Raw genomic sequence first — 23006 nt, 5'->3', positions numbered from 1 at the left:
TCAGTTAAAGTCGGTCACTGACCCCGGTGCAGGAAGTGTTTCCTCTCTCAGATATGACAGGGGAACCACCTCTCATGGCAAAAACTGGGTCATTTTGGTGCGCCCTATCGGCCCCCTGCGTCCAATGGGTGACTGGATTACAATTTTTTTTAAAAAGAAGGGGGTGCGTCTTGTATAACGAAGCGCCTTGTCACCCGGAAAGTACGGTAATGCTATTTCTGCTCTTCTGTTAACACCACTCCTTTTTTAGACATCAGATTTTGACATAAATTTGCACCAAAAAATCTGTAAATTTCAAAGCCCCATCAGAAGGAGTTTAGTGTTTTTGTTTTTCAAAATCAGCACTTGAAAGTTGATATAAAGCACAGCGCTGCACACTGTTAGTGATTGGAGTAGAAATGAGCAATTCACAATCTCCTGTCTGTTCTTCCAATCCAAAGTATTGATTCCTTGGCATATTACGCTGTTCTTTGCAAGCTTTTGAGAACCGTTAATTAGATAACACAGGGATGTTTTTCCTGTAGATTTGTGATCAGAGCAGAGTAACTGCTGTCTTGTTTTGGGTAGGAATAAAGTGGATGTGTAGTTAAGCTGTGACAAACAGACTGAGAAACACACACATTAAACTGTTGATGGAAGTAAGCAGTCAGTGATGTTAAAAATCTCCCGGTTGTTGGCAGAAATGAATGGTACGATGCGGGAAAGCTTTTATTCATTTTCATGTCGTTGCATTTTTTCTGGTCAGAAGAAGGTGTTTGAAAGGTGTTGTTGTTGACAGACAAGACCAACACGGGCAGCTCATCCCAGGCGCCAGTGAAGGGCGTGACGAAGTCTGGCGTCTGGATGACAGAGGATCCCAGCTGTTCCCCGCTCTTCGTGCCCGCCCCCTCCTCCCTCAGTTTCAACAAGGGGTTCAAATCCACCGCATGTAAAACTTCTGCGGGTGAGTTGGCCACCGTACCACCTGCACCATTCAGTTCCTGTTTCATCATTATATACACCTTTCAAGGACTACTACACCTTTCTATAATTTCAAGTGCTACTGGTATTTTTGCACTGCTCATTTGTTGAGGCGTGTAAGCACTTCAATATTAAGGCATGTACTGATGTGGTTATGCTGTCAGCTTCAGGATGTAGTTATCAGTTTGATATGTTTTTACTTTGTTGTGCTTTATGTTGTCACATTTTACAAATCTACATTTGCAAAATCGTGTGTTCTGACTTTGTTTCAGCCCCAAGAACACCTAGCAAATTTAAGTCTGACGCAGCCAACTTCACCAGTCAGCAGAAAAAGCAAAGTAAGTGTCCAGAACCAGAATCCATGTCATGTCTTCATTTATCATAATTGTGAACAAACAATTTTATCGTCATCTCCTGGTATGCTTTTGCAAACCTTTGAGTTCAGCAAAGCATATTTTTATAGGGCTATGAATTAACAGACTCACTCCTGTTTCACTGGCTTTGCCTCCAAAGATATATTGAATATTCTGTGCACTTGGTTACACTCATACACTACTCAATCAATCAATCAATATGAGGCTTATATCGCGCGTATTCCGTGGGTACAGTTCTAAGCGCAGGGATATTTCTTTCGAATACATCACCTCAATTTAACTAATAGGAGTTACCTTACTTACGAGTGCTAGACTGAGAAGCGTCCTATGTTACCAGTACTAGACTGTAAACAAGGTCGCTAACTCTAGATTTCCGTCGGTATACCATTTAGGGGAGTAGTCTCCCTTTGTCGGTAGTACCTCTCTGCGCATGTGCCAATGCCCATAATCCCCAGTTTCAATTTCTTGCTACGGGGAGCTAGACGTGTATTTAGACCTTTCCCGTCTAAGAAGACTTCCTTCACAGGAACTACAACATTCACCTTCAATCACGGTTTGGGCTTTCCTTTTTAAGGGCGATTACTACGCCCGTATACATTCAATGATTCATCACGTTGAACAACGTAACGAACCGTGAAAATGAAAGTGAAACGGCTTAAAAATGTAACAAAGTTACTTGGTCATAAGTAGAACTAGAAGGTACTTCGATCATCAATGATACCTTGTTGACACACAGAGCCTAACAGGCTCCGTTACTTGTCTTTTTTTAACTAGTGAACATGCAATTGAACGACAACTATTCTTTACTCAGTCGTTACGAATGTCGAACAGATATTTACAGCGGTTGGACCGGTTTCATTGGCGCAATAGAACTCCGCGAACGATAACTTACCTTGCCGCTTTCAATGGAAAGCAACGGCAGGTCACCCTACACATCAATGTAGGAATACGAACAAGACCTTCAACTTCGAAATTACCCGGAAGTTTTTTGCGTTTTAACAGCTTTTTATCGACTACAGCGAGGTTTACCATGCGCGTTATCCCGACCGGAAGCGCATTTCTGATCCGAATTTTTAGGCGTACAAAGTACCGAGCGCCCGCGAAGGTTACATACGGCGTATGAATACTTCTGTCATTACAAACTGCGATGACTCTTGCGGGCAGCGTAGATACGGAACGCAGTACGCTTGAACGCTGATTGAACTGAAGGCACAGAGCGCCCGCGAATGTTACATATGGCGTATGAATACTTCGGTCATTACAAACTGCGATGACTTTTGCGGGCAGCGTAGATACGGACCGCAGTACGCTTGAACGCTGATAGAACTGAAAGCGGGTTGTATCGAAGAATAACAACAACAAACCTCGCCCGCTTGGAAAGAAAACCAAACACTGAGATTGAGATATGCGCCTCCGGGAATATTACGGAGGGAACTTCCTTTACTCTCAGAGAAAGGCAAGTAATTCTCTCTCCTATGTTTCTGGGAAACGATGTTTTCTGCGGTTGGCAGATTATGGTTTTGGTATTTTTATCAGATGATCATGGTGGACTCACAGAGACCACGTGGTGGTACTTCTTCAAATTGGATAAAGAATACTTTCCTTGCCAACTTAACTTGATTAACTTGTAAACTTGTATGCGTGCATACATACACATTATATATATATAAATATATATTAAAAAAAAATAAAAAAAAAAAAAAATTTTTTAAATTGACAAGGAAGAATTAAAGTGTATGCAAACACAGATGGGACATCTTTATTGGGATATAATCCTTTTTTCTTGGCAAAGGGTATCAAAGAAGTCAGTTGATGTTACAAATTCCATTTTCATGGAGTGTTTAAATCAGCTATCTGAGTGGTAAAAGATTTAACTTATGGATAAACTCAAGTGTTTACACTTTGAGATTTACACTCAGCTAAAATCTGTTGATACCACAGTGCCAGGAGACAGCTCTTCAAATTCAATTAGAACAGGCACACATATATACTTATGTTCTGTTCCAGTGCACAATTGATGTACATTACACTTGAATGACATGTTATGAATAATATACAGTTGAAACCATGCCTTAGGGGCATGAATAAACTTGGTTGTTAACACATGAGTATTACACTCAGCTGAGTTTTCACAACATGCAAGATCGAGCAAGGCTCTGAATAATACTCACAGGGGAGCTTCCTATGATGTTGTCATGCCTCTACTTATTCCTGGTTCGTAGGCAAAACCTAAGCCTTTGACCTTTAACAAGGCCACATCTCTACTGTTGTCACCTAATCCTACGACTAGGTTCTCAGAAGTAGACAACAGGACCTAACAATAAGAGGCCGCCCTTAAATAACACTGGCTCTAGTCAGGTTCATACAAGGGATACAATGTTTATCATTTCATATTATGGAAAATATAACATATTTGCTAAACGGATGTTGTTACAACACACAATTAACTATGCCTCCTAGACAGAGCGGCTACTCTCATGAGAAAGGTACTGGATAAACTCTTGGCACATCCATGCCGTTATCAGTACGAGGGGGAATTAAGTCATATTGACATGTATTTATATATACGTAGACATTACCAAACAGACAATGTCGGGCGCTCTGGGGGAATACCTCCAGTAAGCACAGGAAGAGACAGGCTTCCTTTTCGCCCTGATAACTCCCAGGATCGTTGCGACAGCTTATGACAGACCCTCCAGCTGTCAGGCAAGACGTCCACTGGGCGTAACATGAGTAGAATCTCCCTGAGGTAGCTACAGCCTCGTCTGCAACCTCTCCCTTGAGGTGACCCCGAAACACGGCTGTTGACAGGACTGGGCCCCTCCCACCACTATCTTTGCCAGGGTTCCCCATTATGATGGTGGCTTCATGCATTTTGACTACCAGTATTCAGTGCTGCAAACTGCCTGTAGCGATGCTTCAGCACCGGAAGGACAGCTCCCGCCCCCCATTGCCTGTCTACCACCTCCTGACGGACTGAGGAAGACCTTATGTTTAACGCTCTTGGAATTAGACCAACACTTCACGCCTGACCATATTCAGCAGTGCCCGGCTACACAGAAGTCTGGGAGTGTGAGGAGAATGCCTAGAGCCTCCTAGTTATCTTCATCACCTGGAATGGAGAGCTAATGGTTAGAGGCTACAACCTTCACACCGGGGAGCCGCCCTACCAGTAACAAGATGGCACCTGCAATCTGCATACAGATCACCAGTCAAACAGCGGTGGACAACTGAACAGGGTATAGTAGTCACATCAGTTTCCATGCATACTGCAAGCTCTTGAGGTCTCTAGATGTCTCCTTCGGATACACAGCTACAAGACAGACACTGCGTACCAAGATAAGAGGAATCAAAGTGTCTCAAGACATTTGCCTGAGGAAACGACTCTGAAGATCACTCACACTTGGAGTGGAGCTTGTTCAACAGGGTAACAGGCCCAAGAATCTTGCCATACAAGCGTCGGGCAACACGGGTGAGCATGTTCAGGCTACATCACAAGGCGGGGAGCTGTTGGAGATAACGCAGAGACGGGGGAAGAAGTGCTCTGAGATCGTCAAGTACAGAATGCTTTCATGACCTGTGGACGGACTCAGCGTAACAACTTGTAAGAGTTGCCCCTTCTTCCTGAATGTCATCTGACACCCGCATCAGCCAGGGGATGATGATAGAAATGTCAGATTGTACAGTCGACACTCAACAGAGGATGTCCGACACCTGTAACAGGTCACATCTCGACTGATAATGGTAACAACTCTGGCAGAAGCATCAACAGGAGAGACGACAGTAGACGTCCTAGAGAAGGGATGGGCCGTTTAAGATCACTGGGCAGGTGCCCCTGAGATGATCAGCAGCTTTTGGAAGACAACCTACCCCAGGGTCAGGCAGTCCTTAGGCTACAAAACCTCATGGTTATCATCCTTGGACCAAGTCAAGAACCGCCCTGATATGGCGCTTCGTGGTCGGCTGGGCGTTAAGCAAACAAACCAAGTCAAGGCAAAACCCTTCAACAGGGACAGCACTCAACCTACGTCATGCTTCAGAGACGGACAGACTTGATTAAGAGGGAATGTCTCCCGAGGTGACTCCGCCCGTTTTTCCATGGACTTTCCAGGAAGGACACTGAGAGATAGTCTGAGGTCTGGCCAGCCATCCGCACTATGAGATCCATGGGCCAGATTTCATAGATCAAGGAGGACCTCTCAGCCCATGCGGATTGATTAGTGCTGCCAGACATCTTGGACTGGGTAAACCATACGTCCCTCCATCATTGAGTCAAATTTTCCTGGAACAAGAAGAGCTTCCTCTACCTTTAGGGGTATTGGGTACGGCCACAGACACACTTGGATTTGGGAAGGCTCAGCCACCTCTTCCAACCGAACCTTGAATTGGACAAGCTTCGTTTGCCTCTTACAACTGGCGCTCTAAGATCCCTGGACCACAGAGATAAGACCTAGAGGTATTCCTCCCCCGAAAGGCATAATGAGTGCGGCAATACCTTTGACAGTGGGTGAATGTGTCCATCCCATCCATATGTAGACTCTCAGATGCCTGGACTCAAAAGCTAAAGGAGCTGGAGGAAAGAGACACAGTGAGATCCTAGCAGGAGCTAGGAATACCACACAAGGCTATCTCCCTCGCTCCCAGTCTACGGTGACACAAGGTTATTGGGTGAGTATAAGTTGTGTCACTCTAAGAGCTTGAGGTAGAGACACAGTGAGATCCTAGCTGGAGCCAGGAATACCACACCAGCCTTTTCTCCCTCGCTCGAAGAGCCTGAGGTAGAGACACAGTGAGATCCTAGCTGGAGCCAGGAATACCACACCAGCCTATCTCACTCACTCCCAGTCTACGGCTACGCGTCGTTTTTGGGCGAGAAACGTGGCAACTCGGGTGCTGACTAAGACCTTTGTCAAGTCAGAACTATGCATCAGACCAAGAGAGTACACCTCCTGCCTCAGGCAGGGGCCTGAAAACAACTCTGCATAGTCACCCTAGAGCTCAGCTCCACAAACAGCTGAAGTGCCCCAGAGCTCACAAAGCTATGCTGGTCAGACAATGCAACACTTGCCGCCCACAGCCACGCCTACTGTAAATCCAGATATGGACTTGGGTGATCTAGGCAGAAGTACTACTGAGATCACAACATAAGACATCTTTGTGAGTTCAACTACCAGGGGGCAGAACTTTGCATCAGCCCAAGATAGTGCACCTTCGGCCATAGGCCGGAGATCATCACTGCATAGTCATCTAAGAACTTGTGAGCTCTACAGAAATCTGGAGTGTCCCAGAACCCACAAAACCTATGCTGGGCAGACAACCCAGCAGATGCCACCTACAACCATGTTTACAGAAAACCTAGATCAAGGACCTGGCTGATCCAGCCAGAAAACGGTCCTGCTGAAATCACAAATGGGACCTCTCAGTGAGTTGCATGCCAGGCATGGCACCCTCTTGAGTAAGACAAGAGCGGTCATTCAGCCAATAAGGGCTCAGAGATGCCCATGGTCACTGGGGACCCCCTCACGCTATAAGTGTGGAATTTCAAAGTAAGAAGCAGGTTTTCCCCTTGGGTAAAGGCAATACAGCTGGCTGTCTTTCACTGGCTATTCTAGGACAAATGGTACCTATAACCATTAAGGGTAGGCTTATAGCCCCCACATGCGTTGAGACAGGCACAGGTAAGGTGCAGACAGTGACCGTACTGCTGAGCGCACTTGCGCTTACTTCCTGTCATGCAGGAGGAACAGCTAAGTCAGCCTGAATTTACACTGGTATCTGTGCCTACCATCCTCATTAGAGAGGTAAATTCAGAGAGGATATATATATTCATTCATGCGACTGGCACAATTGTTTGCCATGGAAAGTGGTGCCTCAGACCAGAATTCTACAGGATCTCTGGAAACTCTGTCAATCTCCCTTAAATGGAGGATCAGTCGCAGAGACGCACCTTGGTGATAAGTTCAAGGTATTAGAGGAATTGTTTTCTCTGACCATTCCTCATCTTTTAGGTCGTTCACCTGATCCGCCTGCAGAACTTTACGTTGCTGGGGAGTTGGGTCGCTCAAGGCGCATAATGGCAAGTCATAACCATAACCCAACATTGATAAAGACAAGTGATCAGAGGAATAGTAACGACCATCGAGTAGAAACCAGCTCTACATTGACAGGTGGGACTTTCTTTCGATTGTCCCTTTCTGGAGCAAGTTGACACAGTGGCAACAATGCAACTTGCCACTCGCCCGACTCAGGATTTCTTGCTTCTCAGTCCGATGATCTATCCTTTTCTTCCCCCGATTTTACAGGGGGGATTCCGGACAAATGGGCTGAGTCGGGTGAGGTGACACTAGATTACCGATCGAAAGTCAACCCTCCAGCCTGTTATCTATTCTCCTATTAGTTAAATTGAGGTGATGTATTCGAAAGAAATATGTATTTTTTACAAGTAAAATGACTATTTCTAAGAATACTCACCTCAATTTAACCAGAGACCCTCCCACCAACCCCGCTATTGACTTAATAGCTTCGAATTGAAACTGGGGATTATGGGCATTGGCACATGCGCAGAGAGGTACTACCGACAAAGGGAGACTACTCCCCTAAATGGTATACCGACGGAAATCTAGAGTTAGCGACCTTGTTTACAGTCTAGTACTGGTAACATAGGACGCTTCTCAGTCTAGCACTCGTAAGTAAGGTAACTCCTATTAGTTAAATTGAGGTGAGTATTCTTAGAAATAGTCATTTTACTTGTAAAAAATACATTTTTTTTTTTTTTATTTTATTTTTATTTTATGCAATTTATATCGCGCACATATTCAAGGCGCAGGGATTTATGCCGTGTGAGATGGAATTTTTTTACACAATACATCACGCATTCACATCGGCCAGCAGATCGCAGCCATTTCGGCGCATATCCTACTTTTCACGGCCTATTATTCCAAGTCACACGGGTATTTTGGTGGACATTTTTATCTATGCCTATACAATTTTGCCAGGAAAGACCCTTTTGTCAATCGTGGGATCTTTAACGTGCACACCCCAATGTAGTGTACACGAAGGGACCTCGGTTTTTCGTCTCATCCGAAAGACTAGCACTTGAACCCACCACCTAGGTTAGGAAAGGGGGGAGAAAATTGCTAACGCCCTGACCCAGGGTCGAACTCGCAACCTCTCGCTTCCGAGCGCAAGTGCGTTACCACTCGGCCACCCAGTCCTTGTCACCGTTACACCTACACGTGTTGACTGCATGTTGCACAGATGAAGAGTTCCTGACAATCCTCAACACGGCGCAGTACAAGATAAATGGTTATTCTGTGCACTTGGTTACACTTTTCATTAGTCTTATCTGTACTGTGACTGTTCACACCTACATGTGTTGAGTGATGTTGCACAGATGAAGAGTTCCTGACGATCCTCAACACGGCGCCAGTACGACGGCTACAGGAGCTGCACACGGTGGGCGCCAAGAGAGCGCGGCTCATCTTTGACTGGAGGCAGGCACACGGAGACTTCTCTTCTGTGAGTACCCGCTTGGTGATTCAGTCATGAGAATCTTCCTCCTTTTTGAGGAAATCCTTCTGTTGAACATCTCTAGGTCTTCATATTGAATATCAAAAATCAACACATTAAATTGATTTTGAAGCTTTACGCAAACACTGCACATGTGTAAATCAATTTCCCTTCTCTTACATGTGGGTTAAAAAAAATTATTTTAAAACATTATGACAGTCCCTGCATGCGTGTCTGTGTGTTATAATTGAAATTGTGGAGTCACTGGTGACATATTCCCCAGTTTGTGTAGATCAATGAATCCATGAAATGTGTGTTGCAGTTTGACGACCTGGGGGACATTCCTGGATTCACACAGAAATACATTCACAGCCTCTTGCAGGTAAGTCAACTTATCATAAAGCTTTCTAATTTTTGTTAATGTAAAAAAAAAAATAATTTTTAATTTTAAAGATTTGATCAATACCTCTTTTCTAATTTTTAGCATGCTGTAAAAGAGAAGAAAAACAGACGTACAAAATAGCTCAGCAACTGTGGCTTTAAAATGACTAGAATGTGGATATTTCTGGTTTCAAATTGAGTCTCTAATATCCGTTTCTTATTGTTGCAGAGAAACTTTATCCTTACCGACGACTGAACAAGGAGAGGCAGTTACAGAGAGGACACTAGACAAGTTGCAGCTGCACGTCGCAGACTTCACGAAATGAAGTTGTCTTCTGTCAGATGACAAAGTATTGCTGGTGCACAAATGGACGCATCCAGAAACAATACTTAAGGACTTCAGTACAGCCGACAAGAGTCAAGTCAAGGCTCAGTTTCAGTGAAACATCCAGCTTTCTCTGTGCTGAACAGCAACTTCTTCTTCTTCGTTCATGGGCTGAAACTCTCATGTTCACTCCTGTTTTTGCACGACTATTTTTACCCTGCCATTGAGGCAGCCATACGCCGCTTTCGGAGTAAAACAGTTACAACTCCACTGACGTGTCCTGAAGTCCAGCAAACCTGTCTTGGTCGGTGCTCTTTCATACACAGTGACCAAGGAATGTCACGACGAATGTCTGAAGAGTATTGGTCCGCTCACAATTTTGAAGTTTCTTGATTTGCGTTTGATGTTTGGAAGCAGCTATGATTCTAACTCATATGCAAAGGGAAGTGCTTCAGTCTCAGTCTTGTTTTGATCTCTTTTTTATGGGGGATGGGGGGAAGGGGGCACCCTGGACTCATGTTCACTTGTGCATTTATATTGATTGACGGTCATGATCTGCTTTTAATGTGTGTGTGTGTATTTTTTTTTTTCTATATAAATGGACATGGAAAAAGGAAACAGATTGTTTACATTTAAAATCAAACAATGGATTGAGCAAGTCCCTATGGTGGATGCATTTTGTAAAATAATTTGTAGGCACAATAACTTTATTGTGTACAGTCCTGAAATTCTGGTAAGTGTGCGTGTGTAGTGTCAGTGTCTCTTGCTCAATGCATGATTCTCTATCTCAGTATCTGTGCTTCTGTGTGTGTGTAAAATACCTGTTGGTTAAAATGTGTAATATGAAATTCAAATCTGACCAGGCTGACTCAAAAAGCCAGTTTCTTGGCAGAGAGGGATAATCTGCACCTGCTAACTTCTAAATGTTGCCGATTCATAGACCCTTAATCCATTGTGAAGTTGTTATTGACCGCAGAGAATGATGTGCATGTCATTCCTATTTTGTTTAAAACGCCTGTTTTTAATTGCAAATGTTCATGTAATTTATATGTAAATACAGTAGCTTCCTGTGGAGTTTCACAAACATGAAAATCAAAAGTAAATACTGCATTCAACATGAATTTTTTTAGCACGATTTCCACTTGAACCTTCTCGTTTTTTCTTTCTTTCTCTTGCATTCTTTTCCTCTCTGGTTTTCAAGTTTGAAAATTGTCATGTCTCATGCACTTGATTGGTTCATTTCATAGTTGGAAAGTAACTGTGGAACACATAGACACTCTCTCTCTCTCTCTCTCTCTCTCTCTCTCTCTCTCTCACACACACACACACACACACAACCATGAATACATTAACACTCATTCAGTTGTTTTGCCTCAGTTCATGACAGCATACATTTATTCTGCACCACATGTTAACATAGTAAATCATTTGCAAACTCTGATACTTCTTTATCACTAACATGATACAAACTGTTCTTTAATCGTTCTTCAAACATTCCATGTGGGGAATTTACCAACAAGAACTCAAATCTCACAAACAAAATTTGTCGAGGCAAGAGTTAACATTTTACACACTGTCCCCCCAAAAAATATCTGAATTTGTCAACATTTTGCACAAATTTACTATATATATATGGCCATTATGGGATCTGACCAATCAGATCACATTTCTAATGATGACCACAACATGTGTTCCACAAAACAGCATTAAGATTGGCATCTTGATTAAAATGGTTAAAACACAACCCTAGTTGGTGCCACTCCAGAACACCAGTGAGCACTGTACTAGACTATACACTTGTCCATCGCTGTGGAGAGCGGGTGAATCCAGATGAGAAAGAACGCTCCATTTACTTTTGTCGGCTACCCTCCATTCACAATCCTTGCACCAGAAAATCACTCTACAGTGTCACACTGCGTTAAGGCTGCTGCCCACCTGTGGACACAAAAAAACACAATGTAAACTTTTATTCGTCCTACCGATATAACGCACTATATTTCATCATAGAATATTGATATACAGTATCACATTGTGTCCGACTAAAGTGTCAAACTGGCGCTACATTTTCACACATGCCCAATAAGTGACATCCTTGTCAAGTCACACTCGCCTTCATTACAACTGCAGACGTTTGTTCAGATTCCACTGATGGCGTTGCAATTTGTCACTCAAGCTAACCCCTTGGTATATGTAACTACAACCCCCCCCCCCCCCCCCACTCATTCTCCTTCTCATGCTTCTGTCTACAGTGACAAACTTACTGACTGTGCTTACGCTGAGTTGAAAGCTACACTGGGGATAAGAGACAACCAGTGAGCTACCTTCTGAGCTACAAACAAAAGTTGTCTCCCCTTAACCTAGCTTGCTCCAAGTTCAGGTATGGGAATTTTCTTATGTATATTCTAAAACTGCAAATCAGATTTCTTTCCACAAATAATGAGGGCCACAAATGCAAATTTCTTGCTTTATGAGCCGATACGAATGTCGGTTGTCTCAAAGCTTGTCCAGTGTTACCCAAAATAACATTTGTACATGACTTCTGTTGGCAGTGTAGTTTAGAATTTTCACAATGAACACGGTACACAGTATGCTTTTAAAACTGTTCAGATTTTCATCTAAAAATTTAAAGTAATCCCAGTAACATGCCAGTTGATTCCCTTAATTGTCCAGTTTTTTCTCAGACAATCAAATCCCATGCCTGAACCTGACCAGAAGCAGCCACTGAGGCGCTGTTTACAGTGCATTCAACTCACCGTATTGCACCTTGCACTGCCTCAAAGCCTCGTTGAAACCGGAACACAGAGCGATGTCGGCCTGGCCCTGTGCACAGTCCAGGAACTGCTGCAGTTCTCGCTGGCACGGGTTGTACCCCTGCTGCTGCTGTTGCTGTTCAGGCTGGGCTGGGGCTTGTTCTTGCGGCTGGTTACCACCGCCACCGGTCATGGCGTGGCCAATGGTGTGTCCCTGCACAAAGCAAACAGCTTGTTAACAATCTTTACTGGTTGGATTCAAATTTCAGCTTCTGTAAGTTTGAGCTTGATTAAAACAAGAAATATGTGCAGGACATCTTTTCCCGACGGAAGTGTCAAAATTCACTAAATTCAAAGCAAACTACTTGTAAGCCATCTTTACTGGTTGCACTGATGTTTGATCAACAACACATGAAAATCATGATGCACCACCATGTGCTGACAAGCGTGTCCAGATTCACTGGATCACACTGCATTTTGGACATCATTTTCAGACATGGGATTCAGAAAAATTGATAATTAAGGAAAAAAAAAGGTGGGGGTCTGGGGGCCGCAGAAGGCCCCCAGTAGGGTCCAGGGGCAACTGAAGGTTTTTAGTGTTTTAGACACACAAAAATGGCCCTGAAATGCATATTTCAGCTTAATCATAGCCCCCCCCCCCCCCCCCTTTCTCTTCCTTCCCATGTTTCTCAAATTAATTTTACGCTAAGACTCAAAATAAGGAGGAGAAAGAGAGAGGGAGAGAGAGAGAGAGAGAGGCGTGGCGTGTGACGGTGTGGTTTCAATGTTCTTACCTTGTCGGTGCCAAACGACCCCAGTGACTGATTACACGACTGGGTTTTCAGGATAGTCAGGTGCTTGTTGCTTTTCAAGTGGCTTTTGAGGGCAGTCTTTCCATTGGAACCGTAGTTGATAACATTAACATCGTTGCACAAAGTGCACTGAGCTTTTCCCGGCAAGTTGATTTTAGCAAAAGCATCGCCAACTTTCAGTTTCACGTCTTGTGTCTTCTGGCCTTTCTCGTATTTCCAGCTCAATGATACAACTTCATCGAGCCAGTCGAATCTCCAGAGATTTTTCTTGTACTTCTGCTGGTCAATTTCCCGGGATAGAACGGTTTCGTCTCGCTTTAGCTTCCTCATCATTTTGGCAAGTGGCTCAAAGCGATGTAAAAATGGCGCCGAATCATTCTCATACGGTATGCTTATACTGAATCCCCGATAGCTACGTTGAAACGGTGACTGTGGGAGACAAAGACACAGAGCGCGTTCCCATACGGATCGACCAGCAACAGTCTGACCGTTTTATGAACCAACCGTTCAAGAATAGTATGGAATGGAGCGTCGCGATCAGCGGACCGGCCGAAAAACTTGGGTCTATACCTACATATACCCCAAAATTTTCTCAGCGGATTTGCACGAATCTCAAGAATGATCCCTGGAGCCTAAAAATTTACGGAATTCCGTAATTTTACGGAAGAATCCCATGTCTGCATTTTGGGCCCGGTAGCTTAGTTGGTAGAGCACTGGACTTGTGATCGAAAGGTCGCAGGTTCGAATTCGGGCCGGGACGGACACGGGTCAACTTTATGTGCAGACCCAGGGACGGACGCCATGTCCCACCCCCGTGTCATCACAATGGCACGTAAAAGACCTTGGTCATTCTGCCATAAGTGCAGGTGGCTGAATACACCTAAACACGCAGACACTTGGGTAGCGCGACTCCGTTGCTGCTAGCTTTCCACTGGGAGGAAGCGACCCGAATTTCCCAGCGATGGGACAATAAAGTAATGAAAATGAAATGAAAATGAAATGAAATCATTTCACGTGTGGAGTACATGCAATTAGAATGTAATCTTGGCTTTTTTTACTTAATGATTCTAAGATCTAAGCTTCAATACATGCTTCAACAGAATACTAAAATGATTTGTTTGTTTGTTTGCTTAACGCCCAGGCGACCACGAAGGGCCATATCAGGGCGGTACTAAAATGATAAAGCAAAAGTTTCAGTAATCACTTAGGGCGGGGATGTAGCTCAGTCGGTAGCGCGCTGGATTTGTATCCAGTTGGCCGCTGTCAGTGTGAGTTCGTCCCCACGTTCGGCGAGAGATTTATTTCTCAGAGTCAACTTTATGTGCAGACTCTCCTCGGTGTCCGAACACCCCCGTGTGTACACGCAAGCACAAGACCAAGTGCGCACGAAAAAGATCCTGTAATCCATGTCAGAGTTTGGTGGGTTATAGAAACACGAAAATACCCAGCATGCTTCCTCCGAAAACGGCGTATGGCTGCCTAAATGGCGGGGTAAAAAATGGTCATACACGTAAAATTTCACGCGTGCAAAAAACACGAGTGTACGTGGTAGTTTCAGCCCACGAACGCAGAAGAAGTAATCACTTGACTTTCAGTTATGGCAAGACATACATTTTACTTTGTTTCAGAAAGGTATGGCAGGACAGAAACATTGGTCATCAGTGTAGAGACATAGTGCTTGCTGCCACGCGAGCTGAGAAAATTTTCCCTCTTTATCTTTGCTATGATTGCCGCAAAACACCTCCGCGCGGAGGTGTTTCCAGACACATCGTACGTTGGGAGTCTTGCAAAATTTATTTCAATTCAAAATGCTTGAACTCAACTCAAATATTGATAATTGGTTTTATATCTTAACTATACTGCATTGTGTACATACCACAGCAGACCCAATAGCGACACCACCAGCAGTGGCGGCCATGTTGGCGAAGAGACCCGGCTGTCGCGGCTGAGCGGGTGCATGGGCAGGGGCGGCCGGTGGGGGGTGGGCTGGTGCAGTGGACATGGGCCTGCTGGCCATCGGCCTGCTTGGAGCCATCGGCCTGCTTGGAGCCATGGGCCTACACACACACACAGTGATTGTCATGTACATCATATTCACATCACACTGAAATTCTAACACTGGTTACATGCATTTCTGAGGATAAACAAAGCCGGCTGACGTCCTCTCTAGTAGCTGCAAGTCAGGCTGATGGGGTCTCTAGTAGCTGCAAGTCAGGCTGATGGGGTCTATGTCAACCAAAACAGTGGGATCCCCTGTAGGTGGAGTTTTTCAATAAAACTTGCAAACCATACTCAAATTTCTAAGAAATATTAAAAAAAACATCAAATTATACCGATGTCGCTAAGCATCACGTGACTTTCAGCGAAACGCTACAGGAACTACACCCTGTGGTATTCCCTGTATACAGGGAATCCACCTACAGGAACTCCACTTACAGGGAATCCCACTCTTTCGGTCGACATAGATCCCATCATCGCAAGTAAGAGAAACAATAAGTGAATAACACAAGACAGGTCCAAGCTGTTACAACATAAACACCAGCTCACAAAGTGAAAGTCTACCTTTCTAAAATGTTGGGCCAGTAAACACTGGGTTTATCATCCTATTCTCTCAAATCACGCACACACACGATTTTAATTTTTATACGTTATTCATTCTTTCGTAATCAAGGTGTTACATCAGCCAGCTACTTGTGCACTTACTTTCTGAAAGTGAGAACGGATCGCAGCAGAAAAGAAGATAATAAGTCATTTAAATAGGAAGATTAGAGCACAGAGAGACATGTTTTAAGTTGCAGTTGGCAGACAGAGAAGACCGTATCTTCTTTAAGACAACAATCTTGCGTCAAAAACGCATTGTAATGAAGTTCAAGTTGCTGAATATATCGTCTGCAACACGTGAACCGACCCATTTCGATCAAGAAAGCACGAAAACAACACGTTTATTCGATTAGATCATTCTTAGGCTTAAAACACCAACACCTTACCTCATGGGCGCTGATCTTCCACGTCGTGGCATCTTGTGTTTTCTTTCTTGTTTGATCAAGTAGACAGCCGAGTTTCTTCGCCTGTGCAACTGAAAGACACTTCGACCTTGCACTTTCTAGAACTTCCGTTACAAAACCAATCTGCGCAGTGTTGGTGTTCCGTTTTTCTGATTGGTCAAAATACTTGGCTGAGGTTCAAAGAGCGGTTATGTACTCGGACGCAGATTGCATGAGACCAGAGATGTCTCTGATGAGACGGCTGAACATGTTTTTAGCACCTGCGTTGTTTTTGAGTTTAATCCGCTCAGTCGTGCAAAGTACGTCTCAAGACTCCCCCAGAGTTTAGGCCTGTTTTTCACCGGTATTGTTTTCACAACGCATTATATAGCTTCCAGTCCTCTCTTGTTTCTTAGCGCTCCAAGATCACACAGCTCTGTAACTAGTGTGGTACCGTTTGAAAGTGTGTGTGTGTGTGTGTGTGGAGGGGGGGGGGGGGCAACTGGGAAAACACTGATAAACATCTGTAGTAACAGCTAGAATCTGATTTTTGGGCAGTCTTTTTTTTACACTAGGATTAATCAAAATAGCAAAGGAGGATGGTGGATTGCATTGGTGAATCTGCGATGAAAAGTAATCTTAATATTTAATTTATTAAACATATAATCAGAAAAAGCACGAGACTAGTAGTATTAGTCTGGTCCCTGGGACAGTGCTGTCTGGTAAACTTGACTAGAACGATTTTGACTGAATGGAAACAAAAATACTAGATGGAAGGGTCAAATCACGCGAGTGTAAATCAAGAATTGATAACTTGAAAAAACCCACATACTACGGTCTACATAACAGTATCAATAATCCCTTTATATGAACCTGGCCATATTTGACGTGGGTAGAAACAGAGAGCGGGCCGCGGCTGGAATGGTGAAATGCGATTTGGATTGAATAATGGATCAGATGGCCATGGCCATGTTGGGTTTGATGCGTGCATGCCTGGTTTTCTCCTGTAGATGGGTGTCGGCACAGAAGGTCTGCCCGCTGTCCTCAGCCAACATGCTCCGTCTTCATGGCAGCTCAAATTTTTTATCGAGGTTCTCTCCTCTGGATCTGCCGTGTTTCGCCTAGGGGCTTGCGCTGCCTAGTTGATAGGGTCACCTCGTAGAGGATGTGGTCTTGGGATAGGGAAACGTTATGCTAGTCCGGAGGGATTACGCCACAATGGCCACCTCGCGAAGACCCAGGGTCCTAGACTAGGGAGGTCCAAGGGGGAGCACCGGAAGGGCTACCCCCAGACCTGTTTACACTACACATTGAGCGTAGTAAACTACGAATTTGAATAATATACTACGCAACTACGCAAGTCTGTCGTTTTCTACGCAAACGGTATTTAAAAATTTTTTTTTTTTTTTACTTTTTTGTCTTTACACCTGTTCCTTGTCCCGTTGTGCTCTCACACCGCCCCGTCCCTGCACGCAAACGGTATTGTTTTGGCTACGCATATCACAATCCGTAATTTTCTTCATCTCCCTTGACCGATCCATTTTCCAATCCATGTTTTCGGCCAGCAGTCGTTTGCTGCGTGCAGCGCGTAAAGCGCCCACGGGCGTTGCGTTGTAGCTTGTTAATGCCGAATAGGCTTCTCCAAGCAAATGCCGGGCACAACTGAAAGCGTTACTGCCAAACCATGCGGGCGTTTCGACACAATGGCTGAACGCAGAGCACACGAAAGTGAAGATGAGAACTGTGAAGAAAATGACTCCGAAAGGCCACCGACCAAAAAGAAAAAGACGAGCAATGCGCCGAACCAAGTCTTTCTGCCAAAATATCATCAGGACTACCCATGCCTTGTCTTCGCGGAAAGGAAAACATCATGCTCATTGCACTGTCTGCAATTCCCATTTTTCCGTCAGTCAATCAATACATGTGGTAAAAAGTAGCAATCATTGTTCTTGTTGTTGTGATAGGTCGACGAGAAATTCTACACATTCAATTACAAAACTACACATTTGCCTCATTTTGCTCCCAGAAAATACACATGCAATGTTTTAGGGGTAAACAGGTCTGTACCCCTCTACCCGCACCTCCAACACAATCCCTTCCCCTGGTAGCTTCATCCCCAAGGAGGAAACAGAGCTACCTGCAACACCCCGGATGATCAGATGAATACATACACAAGGAACACAGCGACAGATTAGTGTACATGACACAAATCTTTGCTATATTTCGACAGTGTATAGACCCAGAGAGCAGAGGTTGGGAATATCAAAATGTGATTGTGATCAAGAGATACAGTGGAATCTGTCTATTACTGACCACCCACGGGACAGACAAAAACTGGTCGGTATTGACAGGTGCTCGTTTTAGGAAGGTGAATTATATAGAGGGGGAAAACCTCGTCGGGAATCCTATGTGGTGGTGCTGATTTACAGGTGATCGCAATAGAGAGGTAGTCGCCAGGGCAGGTTCGATTATATTGAACAAATGATATAAGTAATCAAAAAAGTCAGGGACACGAAAAAAACACGAACGGTGATCTAACTAGCGAACATAATATGTTCTTCTGTTTACACCACATACGGTGATTTAACTAGTGAACATAATATGTTCTTCTGTTTACACCACATACGGTGATTTAACTAGTGAACATAATACGTTTTTCTGTTTGCACCACATACGGTGATCTAACTAGTGAACATAATACGTTTTTCTGTTTGCACCACATACGGTGATATAACAAGTGAACATAATACGTTTTTCTGTTTGCACCACATACGGTGATTTAACTAGTGAACATAATATGTTCTTCTGTTTACACCACATACGGTGATTTAACTAGTGAACATAATACGTTTTTCTGTTTGCACCACATACGGTGATTTAACTAGTGAACATAATATGTTCTTCTGTTTACACCACATACGGTGATTTAACTAGTGAACATAATACGTTTTTCTGTTTGCACCACATACGGTGATCTAACTAGTGAACATAATACGTTTTTCTGTTTGCACCACATACGGTGATATAACAAGCGACCATAATACGATTTTTTTTTTTTTTTACACCACGAACGGTGACCTAACTAGCGAACAAAACAGGAAAGGCGGTAATCCGAGCAAACTTAGGGATCGACTTGTGTAGCCGAACCGGCAGGAAACCAAATGGATTTGACGTAACCGGGCTTATGTAGGTCTTTCAAGCGTGAAATCAAACGACTGTCGCACTTGGGAAAGACGCGAAGCACCTTTCTTCTCAGTCAGTGATTCCCAGGACTCAGCCCCTTACTGTAAAATCACAAGACTGTCTTCATGCTATCCGCGTCAGTGTCGCTCAATGTAAAATCACAAGACTGTCTTCATGCTATCCGCGTCAGTGTCAGTCGCTCAATGTAAAATCACAAGACTGTTTTCATGCTATCCGCGTCAGTGTCGCTCAATGTAAAATCACAAGACTGTTTTCATGCTATCCGCGTGTCGCTCAATGTAAAATCACAAGACTGTCTTCATGCTATCCGTGTGTCGCTCAATGTAAAATCACAAGACTGTCTTCATGCTATCCGCGTGTCGCTCAATGTAAAATCACAAGACTGTTTTCATGCTATCCGCGTGTCGCTCAATGTAAAATCACAAGACTGTCTTCATGCTATCCGCGTGTCGCTCAATGTAAAATCACAAGACTGTCTTCATGCTATCCGCGTCAGTGTCGCTCAATGTAAAATCACAAGATTGTCTTCATGCTATCCGCGTGTCGCTCAATGTAAAATCACAAGACTGTCTTCATGCTATCCGCGTCAGTGTCGCTCAATGTAAAATCACAAGACTGTCTTCATGCTATCCGCGTCAGAGTCAGTCGCTCAATGTAAAATCACAAGACTGTTTTCATGCTATCCGCGTCAGTGTCGCCCAATGTAAAATCACAAGACAGTTTTCATGCTATCCGCGTGTCGCTCAATGTAAAATCACAAGACTGTCTTCATGCTATCCCCGTGTCGCTCAATGTAAAATCACAAGACTGTCTTCATGCTATCCGCGTCAGTGTCGCTCAATGTAAAATCACAAGACTGTCTTCATGCTATCCGCGTCAGTGTCGCTCAATGTAAAATCACAAGACTGTTTTCATGCTATCCGCGTGTCGCTCAATGTAAAATCACAAGACTGTTTTCATACTATCCCCGTGTCGCTCAATGTAAAATCACAAGACTGTCTTCATGCTATCCGCGTGTCGCTCAATGTAAAATCACAAGACTGTCTTCATGCTATCCGCGTGTTGCTTAATGTAAAATCACAAGACTGTCTTCATGCTATCCGCGTCAGTGTCGCTCAATGTAAAATCACAAGACGCAAGCCGGCAAAGCAAAGAACGTGTGTCGAGTCAAAGAGCTAATTATTGATTACTGTCTGTGATCCGCCTAGCTGCCAAAACCCCGCCTGGTGGCCTAAACGGCGCGGCAAAAATCAATAATCATCGATTGACAGAAACTGACCAGAGGTGTGTGGCGAACGTGACCTTTACACTTTTGGTCTCTTGGACTTTGTCATAATCTGGCCAGCAATTTACTTAGGAGCAACCAGGGAACTATAGGACCGACCGGCAGTGCCAAAACAGTAGTGATCGTTTGTCTGGGCGGCGAGAGTTCCCGCGACGCAAGGGAACAATGATTTGTGGGTGCGCTGAAAGGTGTTGCCGCATGCCTGACGGGATTAGTTACGGTGTCATTAGCTGTTGGTGCCGGTTAGTTGTGTCACCTGCTACGTATACTTCACACACCGCTGCCTGGGAGCTGTAGATCTCTGTGACTAGTGGAGGCGTGGTGTGGTGGAGGGGGGTTGCGTGTTGTGTTGGTGGTGGAACAGGCCCGTGTTTTGGCTACCTGACTTGCCGGTGTGACGTTTTCATCTTTCGCCGTGGTGATATTTCGCTTCTCGGCCTCGTTGATCTAGTATAAACTCTACACTGAACAAAAAAACACCCTTCGATAGTACTGATGAGCGACCTTGTGTACCTTACATTCATGGGGCCAAATTTGTCCAACCAATTTGTTTTATTTAACTTAGAAATTTGATTCATCCTAAACAAATTTTCTTCTTACTCAAGGGACGTAACCACTCAGTACACGTTTTCGAAGAATTCGAATTTGGGGGTGAAATCTATTAAATTTTACCACCAATTTTCTTCACATGCAAGAAACTGACATGCGTTTCGTCCATAAATAATTTCACTTCCTAATTTTACCAGGAAACAACATTTCAGTCTTGAGTATATGTCGAGTAGGAAATATGTACACAGGCGAAAGATGAAATCGTGACACCGGTGTGTTCAAAACTGGTCTCGCAGATTGGTCAGCTGGGTACTGGGTTGTGTGGAAGTCATTGTCCCCCGAAACTTGACCACACTGTTAGGGATTTTATTGTGAGTCCGAAGCTACGACGGGATACTGGTTTTCGTGTCATTGGAAAAGTTAAGGAGTTTTGTTTTGGCGTAGGCTGGGGCGTTGACCAGGAAGGAAGCCGTCAGACCCACACCAGGACGGTGTTTTTGTGGAGATTGTGTGTGTGTGGTGTGTTAACATTCGTGTCTTTCTGAGACAAAAACAAACCAAGCCAATGGTCGGGGCGAAACTGTGAAGCATGGCTTAGTTTTGGGTTCACTTGATGGAGTACTTACAATCAAGTTGTTCATGGTACACGGCCTGACCGGTGTGGCTACAACAGTACAAAGATCATGGACTTATAAAGCAAAACAAAAAAACACAAAAAAGTTTCAAGTTTTTAAATATTCTGAAAAATTATTAAGACAACCCGAATAAGATGGCGGACAGTTCCATGACCTCGTCGTGTAACCACCCCACGGCCAGCACCCAGCGCGCCACCGGCGGGGCTCCTCTCCAGGGCAATCTGAGGGCAGCGCACTACAAGGCCACGCCGTCATCCAAAAGCAAGAAGCGGGACTCCACGGAGGAACCCGTCACCAGGAGGAAAGCAAAGGCCACCTCCAAGGGCAGCAGGTGGGTTGGCTGTCTTCACTCGGGGCCTTGCACACTCCATGCTCACTAGGCAGGGCTGGATCAATACGATACAATACAATGCAATACAATACAATACAATACAATACAATACGATACAATACAATACGATACGATACAATACAATACAATACAATACAATACGATACAATACAATACGATACGATACAATACAATACAATACAATATAATACAATGCCATACCATACCATACCATACCATACAATACTCTTACAATACAATACAATACAATGCCATGCCATGCAATACTCGTACAATCCATGCCAATCCAATTCAATCCAATACAATACAATGCCATGCCATGCAATGCAATACTCGTACAATCCAATCCAATACAATACAATACAATACAATACAATACAATAATACTTTATTATATCGAAAGACATATATTACATTGTGGATGAACACATAATGACATAAAACACATTAATATAAAGAACAATTACACAGACACAGACAGACAGACAGACAGACGGACACACACACACACACACACACACACACACAAACACGCACACAAACACACACACATACACACACACACAAACACGCACACACACACACACACACACACACACACAAACACGCACACAAACACACACACATACACACACAAGCATATAAAATTTGATGCCGCTAAAACATGAAAAATACCATTTAAAATAGAAGATTTAAAAATTATGACAGGTTAAGTATTGCAGTAAATCTTATGGCTATACAACAAAATTATTTGTTTAAAAGTTGTATAGAGGGGGGGGGGGGAGGTCCTCGGTTCCGGAAGTCCCAACTTACCTGCAAATTTCCCTTTTTTTACAGTCAAGGAGAGACCAAAAAGACCCCTTTCAACTGCTAATTATCAACCGTA

At 43.9% G+C, this 23006-nt stretch overlaps 3 protein-coding genes across 4 annotated transcripts in view; 2 read left to right on the top strand and 1 right to left on the bottom strand.

Moving 5' to 3' along the window:
- Positions 1-10703, top strand: part of LOC138976810 (kinesin-like protein KIF22) — a 28296-nt gene extending 17593 nt beyond the window's left edge. The window contains exons 13-17 of the mRNA XM_070349705.1: positions 779-943; positions 1233-1298; positions 8728-8852; positions 9166-9225; positions 9454-10703. Coding sequence (XP_070205806.1) covers positions 779-943; positions 1233-1298; positions 8728-8852; positions 9166-9225; positions 9454-9480 — 443 coding nt within the window. The 3' untranslated portion in view covers positions 9481-10703. The remainder of the gene's footprint in view (positions 1-778; positions 944-1232; positions 1299-8727; positions 8853-9165; positions 9226-9453) is intronic.
- Positions 10704-10911: 208 nt separating this feature from the next.
- Positions 10912-16256, bottom strand: LOC138976809 (coiled-coil-helix-coiled-coil-helix domain-containing protein 10, mitochondrial-like). The gene is made up of 4 exons (XM_070349704.1): positions 16099-16256; positions 14988-15168; positions 12303-12513; positions 10912-11484 (listed from the first exon to the last, which is right to left on the bottom strand). The coding sequence occupies exons 1-4, from the start codon at positions 16128-16130 to the stop codon at positions 11468-11470; spliced, it is 441 nt and encodes a 146-aa protein (XP_070205805.1). The 5' UTR covers positions 16131-16256; the 3' UTR covers positions 10912-11467.
- Positions 16257-20538: 4282 nt separating this feature from the next.
- LOC138976808 (leucine-rich repeat-containing protein 74B-like) overlaps positions 20539-23006 on the top strand; it is a 66146-nt gene continuing 63678 nt past the window's right edge. For both annotated transcript variants that reach the window (XR_011459157.1, XM_070349701.1), the window contains exon 1: positions 20539-22099. Coding sequence is in view for 1 of the 2 variants with exons in the window: in XM_070349701.1 (XP_070205802.1) it covers positions 21903-22099 (197 nt within the window). In the remaining variant the exon portion in view is untranslated. The remainder of the gene's footprint in view (positions 22100-23006) is intronic.

This window comes from Littorina saxatilis, linkage group LG9, assembly GCF_037325665.1.
Source record: "Littorina saxatilis isolate snail1 linkage group LG9, US_GU_Lsax_2.0, whole genome shotgun sequence".
In the NCBI taxonomy this organism is placed as follows: Eukaryota; Metazoa; Mollusca; class Gastropoda; order Littorinimorpha; family Littorinidae; genus Littorina; species Littorina saxatilis.
Note: the sequence above shows the minus strand (reverse complement) of the source record. Positions and strands in the feature narration are given on the sequence as shown.